The sequence below is a fragment of the Phocoena phocoena genome, chromosome 3, assembly GCF_963924675.1.
Source record: "Phocoena phocoena chromosome 3, mPhoPho1.1, whole genome shotgun sequence".
Taxonomy (NCBI): Eukaryota; Metazoa; Chordata; class Mammalia; order Artiodactyla; family Phocoenidae; genus Phocoena; species Phocoena phocoena.
Genome location: NC_089221.1, coordinates 77,631,672 through 77,645,993, shown reverse-complemented (window position 1 = coordinate 77,645,993; position 14,322 = coordinate 77,631,672). Strand labels below are relative to the sequence as shown.

The 14,322-nt window shown below is 41.3% G+C and overlaps 1 protein-coding gene across 1 annotated transcript in view; it reads right to left on the bottom strand.

The window, feature by feature from the left end:
- RHOBTB3 (Rho related BTB domain containing 3) overlaps positions 1-1,511 on the bottom strand; it is a 32,644-nt gene extending 31,133 nt beyond the window's left edge. The window contains exons 1-2 of the mRNA XM_065874783.1: positions 1,095-1,511; positions 689-914 (exon numbers count right to left, since the gene is read on the bottom strand). Coding sequence (XP_065730855.1) covers positions 689-914; positions 1,095-1,096 — 228 coding nt within the window. The 5' untranslated portion in view covers positions 1,097-1,511. The remainder of the gene's footprint in view (positions 1-688; positions 915-1,094) is intronic.
- Between the last annotated feature and the right edge of the window lie 12,811 nt (positions 1,512-14,322).

The following is a 14,322-nucleotide window of genomic DNA, read 5'->3' as shown; positions in this document are numbered from 1 at the left end:
TTCATTACGATTTCTTTCAATTATAGCAAATTTTAAAGCTTTTTCAAGTCCCAAAACAGTATTAGCAATATTTCTGATTTACAGGTCACTAAAAAGAAATGGCTAAATATATCAAGAATACCCGCATTATTAAAATTAAAAACACTAATTAAATTTTTTCAAAGGTGGATAGTGCTATAAAAGAATCGTTTAAAATTAATTCTCAGTCCGTCTTTCCCGCCCCCTTTCCAGGGGTCCTATTTCTGAGCTGCCCCAGTGAAATGTATTTTTGCTGTGTTGAGCTTTCAGAGATCTTTATTTTTAGAACACTAATATTTTATATCACCCACAGGGTAGGCATGAAAAAACATTGCTGTCTGCTGGTGAAACTTACTGACCTCGTCCCTTGGGGTTGGGACATTCAGTCAGCTGTCTACCAAGGGACAACCCACAGTCGTGAAGTGTACGCGTTAAGTGCTTCACATTCCCACTGGGGCTTTTTCCCTTCTAAGAGTGTTCTCTGACTAGACTGGCCCCTGCCCAATGAAACGAAGGACCAAAGATTTTCCCCCAATGTTTAAAAACTCTCCCCAGGTGACCCAGACGTCCTCATTCATGAAACGGGAAAAAGGGGGAGGAGAAAAAAAAAAAGAGAGAAAGAAAAGGAAAGCTCCATCAGCCTCTGCACAGAGCAGCTGCGGGCCCTTACCCAGACGGGACAGTCGTGGACCACTAGCTTGACATTCCCAAACGCGCTGGCCTGATACTCGGTGAACACGGGACGCGCGACCGCACTGGTCGCGTTCAGCAACAAGCTGCTTTCGTCCCCTGAGACCAGCGGGCTTCTCCCCAGGTAAGTGCGGATGAGCCCCGACGGCCGATTGTCCTGGTGAAACGCGTCCCCCTCGTTTCCCAGCGCCACGATGTGAATGGACCTACACGGCAGAGACGGGGGAGAGGGGGAGAAAAGGCGCGTGGTCAGCGCGAGGCTCCCTTTCATCCCAACAGGAAGTGCGGGGGGCAGCGCGCGGCGGGGGTGGGCACGAGCCCCTCGTCCAGGGGCGCACGGCACGCGCTGGGGTAGAGACAATGGCAGGACCGCGACGCGTACATACATGATCTCAAATCCAAGGGCAGGGCGGCGACTCGGAGAAAAGCGGCTCCTCACGGCTTCTAGGAGCCCGTCCGCGGCGTATCCACCCGCAATCAGCTCATGCCGGGCCGCGTCCCCCCTAGCGCGCCTCCCCCGCTGCGCGGCCGACGCAGAGCGGGCCCGCGCGAGCCAGCGAGCGAGCGAGCCACGGGGGCCGAGGGCGTGCGAGTCTGGCCGTGTGCGCGCGGCCAGCCAGTCAGGAAGTGCCAGGGAACATCCCGGCCGGCTGCGCCGCTCCCGCCTCCCCGGCGGCCGCCGAGCGTTGCCGGACGCCGTAACCCCGCTCCGCCGCGCTCCCTCGGCCGGGCAGCAGTCGCCTCCTCCGGCTGCTGCTGCTGCTGCCGCCGCCGCTCCTCCTCCTTCTGGCCCAGAGAGGGTAGGAGAAAAGCCGGGCCTCCGCCCCCTTGGCGGGCCGGGCGGGCCGGGCGGGCGGGCGGGAGCAGCACGTGCCGGCCTTGGGGGTCGGGAGGACGAGGGGGCCGCGCTCCCCGCTGAGGCCCCGGAGCCCCGGCGGCGGCGGCCGGGTACAAAGGAGCGGCCCGCGTGCGGGGCGCCGCGGAATATAAATTAATAAATACGAAGCCCCAGCCCGAGAGTTCCCGATCGCCAATCCGCCTGCAGCAAGTTTGTTCAACTCGACAGGCTGTAACCAGAGCCGGGGAAAGGGGAGGGTGGGTCGGTGAGGCCCCTGCTCCCTAAAGACTGGAAAAAAAAGGTGAGGGAAGCCAGCTTCCCTGGGAGTCCAGCTCGCTGGCCGCTCCAGCAGCCCCATTTTTTTTTTTTTTTCCCCTCTTGGCCTTGACCAAAAAGTGTTTTAGCAAGTCTGCCGCTTTGTCATTTGTCAACATGTAGTACAGCTGTTTTCTAGAATCATACTTGTGAGGAAAAAAATAAAGGCAACATTCATCCTGGTGCAGAAAGGGTTCTTTGTTCACGCAGCAACTAATTCGCTAATATCGCTTCAGAAGGATTATTTACTACTTCAAGCTATATTCGGCATCTTTTACCAAAAACTTAAGGATTTTTTGCTTTTTTTTTTAAGTGTTGAGGTTCTTATTATGATAGTTTGAGAAACCAGTTACGAGTGAGGTGTTTGTGTTTACATGCTAAATGCTAGTTTATTTACGTGGAGATTTTTCTGTACACATTATGGCCACATGTTTAATAATACCTCCTCAGACCAGCTGAAAAAATAACGATCATGCTAATGCAAGGATACTTTAGATTCTTTCATGATAACGCCCTGAAGTAAAGGCTATGAATGTCCCCAAAGGGCCTCAAACTGCCTCAATGCAAATGAAGACTGGAATCCACTAATTCCGAGAAGGGCCAGAGTTTACTCTGGGGCTCTGCTTCTCCATAAACATGAAAATTCTTACAAGTGCTCTGTGTTGAAAGAGTTCTTGTTTATCCTTTTATTTATTTATTTATTTATTTAGCCCGACTTTAAAATGTTGCTGTTTCTTTTCTCAACCGAGCTATTTTGAGGGTATGAAACAGGAGGTGCTGAGTAGGACAGTGAAAAGCCTAGGGTAAGAGCCCTTTGGAATGTGAACAACTTTTTATTATGGGCCCTTGGTTGCTCAACTGAAAGTAGTTTAATAGTTTCTCATGCTCAAATAGGGTATAATGGGGGGCATTCTTTATGTTGTCACTGATTTTTTAAAAATCTAATTTCCTTTGCACTCAGTATAGTTTCTCTTTTAGTCTCTAGAACCTAAAACATCCTGAAATCTTTGAGAGTACAGGATCACCTTTTCTCTGGGGTCATCGATCCCCTCCAGTAACCACAAGTCAAAAACAAAGACACTAGAGTGGGTGAATGAATAAGAAAAATGTAGTATATACGTACAATGAAATATTATTCAGCCTTAAAAAAGGGGGAAATCTTGTCATATGTTACAACATGAATGAATCTCCAGGGCAATAAGCTAGTCATAGAAAGACAAAGACTGCTTATTCCACTTACATGAGGTATCTAAGGCGGTCAAACTCTTAGAAACAGAAAGCAGAATGCTGGTTTTAAGGGGCTGAGGGGAGAGGAAAATGGGGAATTCTGTGAGTATAAAGTTTCCATTTTGTAAGATGAAAAAGTTAAAAGATCTGTTGCAAACAAGGTGCATATAGTAATGTATACTTTTAAATGGTGAAAATGGTAAATTTTGTGTTTCACCACTATATATATATATATATATATATATATATATATATATATATATATATATATGAGAGAGAGAGAGAGTTAAGAGTTAGAGTTGCTGGGAAGTGGAAGGAAGGGAGACAGTGTTCATTTTTTCCTCAGTTATTGAGTATGTGAGCCAGGTCTGTGCTGGTAGGCATGGGAGATACTAAGATACATAAGACTCTGTCCTCACCCTTGAGAAGCTAAATCTATTCAATATTGTTAATGGTCACCGTGTTGTGAATATTAATGCATCCAATCCTTTTGAAAACATACTTGTTCTGTAAAAATTATAATACAGGCTTATGCATTCAGTAATAGAGGTAGGAACAAAGTACATGGATAAAGTTCAGTGAACATTAAGAAGAGATATGTGTCTTGTGTGTCATCAGAGAGACGTTCATGGAGGAAGTATCCATTGTGTTAGGTCTTAGAAGATGAAGAGAAGCTTGCTAGATTTGGAGGAATTGGTGGTTAGAAGTATTGGTGGAAAGAATGGACAGACGTCATATACAAATCACATGCAGAGGTAGAGATGTGGAAGATCGTGGCTGATTCAGGGAACAGCAAGAGCTAAAATTAGTGCTGGTGTTCTGATTCCTTTATTACAGCAGGCAGAAAAGAGAGTGGTAGAGGCTTCCCAAGGGATTTCCAAAGTCAGACCTGGTGATACTCAAGTTATAGCTTTGGAATCCCTAGACCAAGCTCTGTTTATATGACAAGCCTGTCTAGATGCTCACCAAACCCCTTTCCTCTTCCGGAACCCATAGATAAAGTACATTTCCCGAAGTTTTTGCATGTAGATAGGGCCATGTGATTAGTTCTCACTAGTGAAATATGATCCCTGCTGAGCAGTTAAGAGAAGGTGGACCTTCTCCATTTTTTTTCATCCCTCCGTCTACCAACTGGATGAAGCCGGGTCAACCTTGAAGCCATGTGTTTATCTGCAGCTTAGAAGAAGCCTGAGTCTCTGAATGACTAGTTACAGCAGAGCCCCCTCACAGCATGCTTTGTATTGTGATATGGGTGAGAAAATAGATCTTTACTGAGTTAAGCCAGACATTCTGGGGTCAATTATTACAGCAGCTAGTATTACTTATCTTGGCTAATACAGTGTCACAGATGGTCCATTTCCTGATATCTTAAAGATTCTTTTCATAATTATCTTAAGACTACTTTTTAAATAATTAATTCTCTTTTATGTACAATTTTTATTTGGTTTATATATTTGTAGTTTCCCTCATTAGTAGCATTAAGTGTTTGTTTGTTTGTTTGCACTTTTACCAGGGTGTAACAAATTGGATTATCATATGTCCTCCAACTTTCAAGGTCACTGCAGAACACACAAGGAAGGTCCTCCAGCCCAAACAGTATGTTTTTCTATTTTCCTGGCTTGAATGCCACTGTTTCATATTCATTCTGATAGATGTTCTTATCCCCAGATAAAATGTAGCCACATATGAGTGTAAGATACAGAAGTTGACCCCTGAAATTCCAGAAAAGATATTTGAACTTTTATCTTCAAACACATATATTTCCCCCCCCCAAAAAAAGAGGGAAAGAAATTAAGCCCTACTAATATTTAATGTGAGGATTGGTAGTGGCACCCCAAACTTGATCCATTAAGTGGGCAGGCACTCAGGGTGCTCTGGGGAGAGGGTGGTAGCACAGCTGCTCACTGTGTGGGGAGGGGAGGACTCTCTCCTTTGTTCACTTTTAACATATTGCCACATGTTACAGTTTCTGTGTCTAACTAAATGGATTTATAGATCATATTTAAGTAAACTATTATAGCATGGATCAGTGGAGACAGTGTTAATAATGCAAGAACAGGCAAACACAATGGGCTGAGCTGACATTTCTGGCACCCTTTTTGGAGCCACACTGCAAGATGAAAAACTAATGACTAATTAGATCTGACAAGAAGTTGGCAATGCTAGTTAAAATTATTTCTAAAACTGTTTTAAGTATGAATTTATATTTACTTTTACTAACATCTTCACCCAAATTATGTATTACAGATAATGATGTTCTGAACTAATCACTATTAGCTAACCACTTAAAAAGTAGACATCCAAACTCATAAAGCTCAACAATATTTCTAAAATATTTAAGGAGTGTATGATTCAAGCCAATACTTTAAAGAAAATTCACCAATTATAAATGCTATGAAGCCTTTTCTGAGCTTCCTTAAAAATAAAAAGTCAAAAAGCAACATACCATTGGGAAAATAGTTTTCTTCTTGTGAAGATAAAAATGTTTGAAATAACACATGGAACACAGATGGAAAAAAGAAACTGCATTCCTTTGACAGCAAATACCTTGAGAATACGCATATAAAACATTACTAAAGACCTAATGACACAAGTATTGGAACATGTTACACAATGTGGGAAGTTTACTATAATGTTAAATGGAAAGCACAGATGTTTTTAATATGTCTCACATTATGGTATTGGATAGATTCTGTTTCAGTGCAGTATTTACTAGATTGTGTTTCAATAATGAGATGCATTTTAAAGTGACAATTCTGTGAGCCGCCAAAGGAAAGCTAGAGTAGAGAAGGTATTTTTTCTCTAATACATCTTTGAATGGTATTTTCAACCATTGACTTAAAAAAATAAAAACTGTGTTTTATGGAAAACTTGTGTAAGTGTAACCACCGACGGATGAGTTATTTAGACTTAAAAAAATTTTTTTAAAGAAAGGAAGGATTCCAAGTTAAGATTACAGGGAGAGCAACCACATGAAATTCATTTGAGGTATAGCTCATAAGCAGTTATTCCAGCAAAGAAGCTGGAGCCAGAAACTGAGGTTAATTTTGTGGAAAGAAAACTTGTATAACAGTTTTAAGATTTTTCTTCACTGGGAAATATAATACATACAGAAAAGTGCATAATACCTATGCACGTAGTTAATAAATAATTATAAAATAAACACTCCCAAGCAATCTCCTAGGCCAGAAGATAGAACATTATCACCACTCATGCAAGGGTGCACACACCCAAACACTGCCCCCCCCAACACACAGGTGCCCCTCCTCAGTTACAGTTTTCTTCTTTTTCTTAAAGATAATCATGAGCCTGTCTTTTGTGATGATTATTTATTTATTTTTCCTTACAGTTTTGCTACCTATATGTGCATTCCTAAGCTAATATTTTGTTTTTTCCTCTCTTTGAACTTTATATAAGTGGCATCACACTCTACAGACTCTTTTGCATCTTGTTTCTTGTACTCATCATCATTTGTAAGATTCATTTATGTTGATGTAGCCGTGGTTTGTTCCTTTCATTCCTTTGTATTGCTGAATAGCATCCAGTGGATACATAAATTATCATTTTCTTATCCATCCCATTTTATTTTATTTTTTTTTTAAATTATTTATTTATTTATTTATTTGGTTGTGTCAGGTCTTAGTTGCGGCATGCGGTCTTCTCTCTAGTTGTGGTGCATGGGCTCTCTAGTTGTGGCACATGTGGGCTGTAGAGCGCGCAGGCTTAGTTGCCCCTCGGCATGTGAGACCCTAGTTCCCCGACAAGGGATGGAACCCACTTCTCCTGTGTTGGAAGGCGGACTCTTAACCACTGGACCACCAGAGGAGTCCTTATCCATCCCATTTTAGATGCACATGTGGGTTATTTCTAGATTTTGCCTATTACAAACAAAGCCACTAGGACCACTCTCGTTTTAAAATATAATATCTTGGTGGGTATGCTAGATCACAGGGCATGTGTATTTCCAACTTTGGTAGATAGTACCCAACTGATTTCAAAAGTGGTTTGAAGTATTACACTCCCAATAGCAGGGCATGAGAAGTCTCCCTATATTTCTTAACCTACTTAAATAATACTTAGTATATGCCAGATATCATATTAACTGCTTTATAAATGTTGACTTTTTAAATTCTCAAATAACCCTATTGAGTTGGTTCTATTACTATCCTAATTTACAGGAGAGAAAATTTTGGCACAGAGAGGCTAAGTAATTTGCCCACAGCTACACAAGTAGTAAGAATCCAGGAGCTGGGATTCTTAGACAATTGGCTCCAGGGTCTATGCCCTTATCAACTATGCTATGTTTGTTTGTTTTAAATTAATTAATTTATTTATATATTTTTGGTTGCATTGGGTCTTCATTGCTGTGCGCGGGCTTTCTCTAGTTGTGGCGAGCGGGGGGCTACTCTTCATTGCCCTGTGAAGACTTCTCATTGTGGTGGTTTCTCTTTTTTGTGGAGCATGGGCTCTAGGTGCACGGGCTTCAGTAGTTGTGGCGCATGGGCTCAGTAGTTGTGACTCACAGGCTTAGTTGCTCCGCGGCATGTGGGATCTTCCTGGACCAGGGCTCGAACCCATGTCCCCCACATTGGTAGGCGGATTCTTAACCACTGTGCCACCAGGGAAGTCCCCACTATGCTATGTTGATGTTTGAAAATTTTCCCTTTATATGTAATTTTTGCGATTGAAAATGCATGTAACCTATAAAAACTCTGATATCTTATAGGATTTTTTAATCCACTTGAGTAACATTAGGTAAAATGGAAATGCATCGATCAGATTTAACCAAAATCTTTGCATAATGAGTGATGAGACTGAAAAATAGGTATGATTTAGCAACCCAGCTAATGAAGCAGTTCTTCCATTTAAATACCCGTATCTTTGTGAATTCTTTTCAGAGAGCCTTTAAATAAACTGAACATAAAAGCAGACATCTGTGTTGCTATATCGCAAAATGTTGACCCAAGATCTAAAGAATAATGAGGCATATTCAATTATTGTTCCCCTAAAAGGCTTTGTTAACAATAACATGCTAGAGAAAAGTATTTTTTGTATTATTAGTAATACATTTTGAAATTATTTAAAATATGATTTACTTCATCTTTATCTCATCTATTGAAAATTTTCGATTTCAGTATGTTTTATTGTATTCATAATATATTAACAGTAATACATGCATGTCATTTATAAAGATATTGGGGGTATGCTCAAAATTCTTTCCAATAGGGGACTCAGTCAGAAAAGTTTGGAGACTACTGGTCTGGTGTCTAATGCTGTGTCTTAGCAGGCTTAGAAGGAAACCACAGTGGAGTCTTGGACTGCCAGGAAGCAGAACAGGGCATTGGGCTGGGGACTGCTGAAGGAAAGCTGTGGGAGAGGAAGTAACGGGAAGATAGGAGAAGGTAACACAGATAAACTGCACACCCACTTGCCTAGAAATCAGCCCAGTGAAAAATGTATTTGTATTGTATTAAGTAATCTAATGAGAGATAAAGTTTGCAAATTTACACAAAAATCACAAAATTCAAGATTAGCTTTTTTTTTTTTTTTTTTTTTTTTTTAAACAACTATAGCTTGCAGTACTTCACATTGAGTAACCTAAGCAAAGTCATGTACCAGGGTCAGTAACCATACAGTCAGTCATAAGAAAAGTTGTTACTCATTTTATTACTTGGATAAATCTTCCCAGAGAAACAGCCAACAGCTTTCTTCTAAATTGTGGATTTCTTCTAAACCACAAGGCTGCAATATCATTAATTCTGTTTGGAGAAGCTAAAGTGAGAATGCAGAATGTTATGTATGTGCAAAATCCAACTACCCTAAGCTCTTTCGGAAAAGGTCTAAAATGTTCGTTTGAACTTATATTATCCACCCACCTCTATTATTGTGCCCAATCATGTTTTTCAAACAATTGTTCTGTTTTTCAGTTAAAATGTTACTTTAAAATGCCAGAAAATATGTTCCTTGGAATCAGGATTGCCCATTTCTTACCAGCATTTTTCAAAGGTTTGAACTTCAAAGAAACCTGGTTGTTTGGCCTTTAATAGGCCTGCTCTGTTATTCAGCCCCGGAAAAATATATATGCGAGTATCATAATCAAGCACTATTGATTGTGTCATTTATTTATGCATAATATTTTGTGAAATGTTCCATTTGTAGCCATACAGAAATATAGGATATTAGGTTTAAATGGTACAATACTTTGCTGGTAGACCTCCTTTTGGAAGAATTCGAATACATTAAAAAATAGATTGTTATCATCTGGCTCTAGTTTTAACTGTAATAAAAGTTATGCAATTTCCAATGGCAAATCCCTTTCAAGTCTTCCCCATCTCTTGCACTCCTTTTACTTGCCGTGTTCAGGTACATGCATCTCTGCCATGGCCATCATTGGGCATTACCCCAACTGGAGCATTTCACAAGCATGCTTTCAAATGTTCTCCTTTTTCATTCAGCAGCTATCACTAGCTGCGTAATGTGACTTCTGCCCTCAGACAATACTGCTGATTCTATTTTTCTAGACTTGCTTTTTACTTTTCACTTCTGAGTCTTTAATCCTGTCTGCAGTTAAACTCTTTTTACAGTGAACAACAATTGCATTTTCTTAGAAATCTTTTTTTTTTTGCGGTACGCTGGCCTCTCACTGCTGCGGCCCCTCCCGCCGCGGAGCACAGACTCCGGACGCGCAGGCCCAGCGGCCATGGCTCACGGGCCCAGCCGCTCCGCGGTACGTGGGATCCTCCCAGAGCGGGGCACGAACCCGTGTCCCCTGCATGGGCAGGCAGACTCCCAACCACTGCGCCACCAGGGAAGCCCTTAGCGATCTTTTTTTCTGAGGAAAGCCCTACTGATACCATTAAATATTAAGTTGGCAGCTTGTATCCTTGGGGAATAGTCCATCTGGTGTTCTAACAGCTCATCTAGCTTATCTGAAGGATGTTGTTTTGTCTTCCCTTTTTCCTGCTTCTCACTTTCTCTAGAGATCCCCTGGGGCACATTTTTACTGAAATTGCCCTCTACACTCCTTTCTAGAGCCCATTCAGTTTTAAAAATCTAAATCTGGGACTTGAGAACTATTTTTGATGGGTACTGTCTCCTCTCACCTTCAAACTAAAACGTCTGGACTTGTGTGATTATTATCATCTCTCCAGCGATATTACAGTTTCTCCCTCCCCCCTGACCCCCACCCCCTCTGTAGCCAGATCCAACCCCTTTTCACCCAATAACTGCCCTACTCCTACAGGGCCAATACAGTTTCTGCTAATGAAGGGGCTTGTTCCACGTCCTTCCTCAAGATGTTCTAGTACTAGTTACAAGCTCCTTCCGGAGTTAGGACTAGGGTGAGACCAGGCAATTCAGTCTACATTAAACGTCATTCAGACCTTCCTCCATGAAGTGATAAATAGGGAAAACTAAAAGCAAAGGCACTTCTGAACTAATCCCAGTGGCAAGCACAGCCTCTCAAATTTTCCACTGAATATCCCCCAAATGAGAGGTACTTGAGCAAAGCCCCTAACATTCCCATCCCTAACCTGCCACCCAGGTAGCAGCATAAGTTCCCCACCACAAGCCCAGAATTTTTTTTTTTTTTTGTCTTCTCAAGTTTTGTCATTAAGTCATAGTATCATTGTTGATTTAATACAAAAATAATAGTTAAACTACTTAACACCAGGTAAAATTAAAGGATGGGCCTTGTTTACATTATGACTTAAAGAGAATTTATGAAATCTTAAAGAGAATTTATGAAGTTCTGAGGGGCAAGAAAACTCTTTCCTTCTGGAAAGAAACCACATTTTGTTGAACTGGTTAGTTAGAAACTATCTTTTTGTGGGTGAACAGAAGGATAATCAGTAATTGTTATTGGAACGTTTGCCACGTAGGAAAAAATCTTGTTTTTACGGGTCATTATGTCTAACTCTTCAGAATTCTGGGAAAGATCTATGATTCCCTGAACAAAAAGAATGAAACTCAGAAATGTGCAACCCTGGCATAATGCAGGAAGCAGTGAAGTATAACAATACAAAAAATACAAAACCGACAAGAAAAGCAGAGTTTCCTTTGTTTTGTTTTGTTACAAGAGTTTTAGTACTCATTAGCTGTAGCCTTAAAATGGAACAGTCTGTTACTAGGTTGCTACCCATGAACAGTCACAAATTGTACACAATTAGTAACTCCCCATGCTGGACTCTAGAATTAGGAGTCATTTTCAGCCGGTGTATTTTATTAACTCACTATGGTTTCTAATAATTTAGTCAGTTGTCTCGCATTAATGGTGATTACAAGTGTTTTGCTAATGACTTCTTCATGGTCTCGAAGATTTTTATTGCAGGAGGTCAAATTGATTTAAATAGAGTCACTGTTCTAAACAACCATGCCAGAAATGTCCCAGGGAGAGGCCAGCTGGGCTGCTCAGGCTAGCCTCAGGGTGACATTGCCTCAGTCAAGTCACATTTTCCAGGGCTCATTCCTTGGTTTTACAAGTCCAGAAACTTTATTTTGTCAAGGTGTCCAGAGCTGATCATACTCAAGAGATGAAGCTTGTGCTAACCCAATGCACAAAGGGGCAGTGCAGAAACTAGAATACCAATTTGTTCATTTATGATGACAAGGTTAACTATCAAAGGGCTTAGAAATCTAGGATACGTGACTACCTTCTTTTTCCTTTAGGAAAGTCTACATGGGAAGCCCTTTATTACCTTTTCAGTTCAACAAACATTTATTAAGCACTTAAGGTACAGGTCATTTTGATCCCAAAGATGTTTTTGCATATGTAAACACTTTAATTAGAGTTATGGCAGCATTAAATTGTTATAGAGACATTATTTTCCAGAGCAAACTGCATTAAGTCAATTTATGCCTTGATCAGTTTTCTCAAGTTTTCTCTTCTGATTGGCAGGTTCAGTCTTTTAGAAGAGGCTAATATCTGTCTGCATGATGGAATTAGCAACAAAGTTTATCCAATAGCCACATTCACAAATCCGCCTTCTAAATATGGTTCTTAACAAAGACTTCAAAGGAATCTGATAACCTGCTGAACAGGTATGCAAACAACTGTGTATAATGCACATGTGTGTTTTACTACTACATTCTCATAGCAAGGAGTGACCTAAAAACTTGGAGCCTTCCAGAGCCAACCTGGCATCTAGGCCACCAATACTACCCACTACTCAATATCAGGGCATTTCTAGGGCAAATTCTTCTTGAAAACTTGATAGCCCGTTTAACCTAACATGCTCCATTCCCCGATATCCTTATTACAGGCCCAACTATACATTATCCTGATCATCTAGGTTTGCCCATACTTTCCTTTCTGCCCAAACTTTCCAGTTTACCTTCTGGAATTCCAATCAGAGTAGAAAGGGAGAACCAGACCATTACTCCTCCATCCTCCTGAAGAACTTCTGTTCTCTGAGACCCAAGAGAAACTATACTCCCCTCTCTCTCTCCTGTTGCTGAGCAAACTTCCAGTCAACCCCCCTACCTCACCCCCTTACACGTGGACTGTTCACTGTTCGTCTCTCCACCCCAAGAAGTCAGTGGTCCTCCATGATGTCAGTATCCACATGAATTCTCTTTTCAACATCTTAGCCTCTTCATCTTCAGTGACCTTCACTTCTACTCCACTTCAACCCACCTTTCCCGTGGTCAGATCCTAGGTGTTTTCACTACCTGCAACTGCTTCACACCTAAACAATGCATTCCAACATTCTACAGCCTGGACATACAACATTCTGTGATTCTTTTTCCATCACTCAGTTGCTCCCTGCTCATGCTCGCAAAGAACCTCCAAACCGTTGACCCTTCCACTTTCTCCCTCCCTGCTAGCCCTCTTCTCTCTTCGTTTCTTTCCCTATCCATTTGAGGTCTCATGGTACATCTCCTGTCTTTATCCTCACATGCCTTGTTCTATTGTCCTTCAGTCCGAAACCCCAACAACCCTGGATCAATCCAGGTGTCTGATTTTTCTGTGCATATCTGGGTTGCTACATTTTACTGTAGAAATCCACAAAACTCAGCACATTAATGGTGCTACAAATTCATGGTCTCCATCTTCAATCAGGCATTCGGTACTGCCTGGCAAACCTAGTTAATGCTCTTGTTTTCCAAAGTGGTCCAAGCCTTCTCACTGTCTGCCATCTCTGACTTTGGCATCTTCTCCTTCCTTCACCTCCCTTATGTTTTCTGTCACAGAGGAAAAAGGAAGCATCAGATGGGGAACTCTCCTCAACTTCCCACTGCTAAGCTGACAAATTGATATGCAGCCACATACATCCTTTCCTTTTTCCTTCAGTCACAGTGCAGTAAACATCCTTCATCTTATTCAAGGCTAGTCCCTCTGGTGGTGCTATGTGTGCTTCCCCTTTTGGCATTGGAGGGACTGCGCTCCATCTATTTCCCCTTTCTTCTGTGCCTTCAACATTTACCTCTGTACTGTTTTTTACTATCAGCGTTTAAACACATCCAAGTCTCCAGCTACTATTCTTTCTTCCCCCTCTGGCTGGAAGGAACTTTTTACAAGTTTTGAGTTCTGAGTTATTTAGTTCTTTCACTTGTCAGGACTTGTATGGTTGTCTATAATAATTTTTCTAGTGTTTTAGACAGACTTAAGTGCTACAAACTTGCTCACCTGGAAAATTATTTTGACTCTTAGAACTCATATATTATACAAGTTCTTATTGTTGAATGTTGTTTTCTTCTTTAAACTTTTAAATATGAAAAGTTTATTATGAAATACAGAAAAAGCACAAAACATAAATGTATAGTTTAATGAATAATTGTAAGACAAACACTCATTGACCCACCCTGCTGATCAAGGAAATACACCCAACCCATGGGTCCCTTCTGTATCCTTACCTTCTCACCCCTCTGTAGGTGACCACCTTCCTGAATTTTATGGTAATAATTTCCAAGCTTTTCTTTATGAGTTTAACTCTTTGCCTGTCAAGGCCTGCTCTTCTCTCTTCTGCACCCTGCTCTGTATACTAGGAAGCTAACTTGTATGAACTATATCAACAGGCTTCTTTTCCTTTCTGGCTTTCAGTTTCATTTAGTCAATGGGGAGATCAGAGGGAGAAGAATGAGACAGGATATTTCCCTCCTCTGGCTGCTGTGCTACGGCGTCTCTCCAAGGGCTAACTAGGCTGGTTTTATTCATCGGGGTTAGCCAGAGAAATAGAAAAAATAGGATATGTGAGTATGTGTGTGTGTGTGTGTGTGTGTGTGTGTATACATAT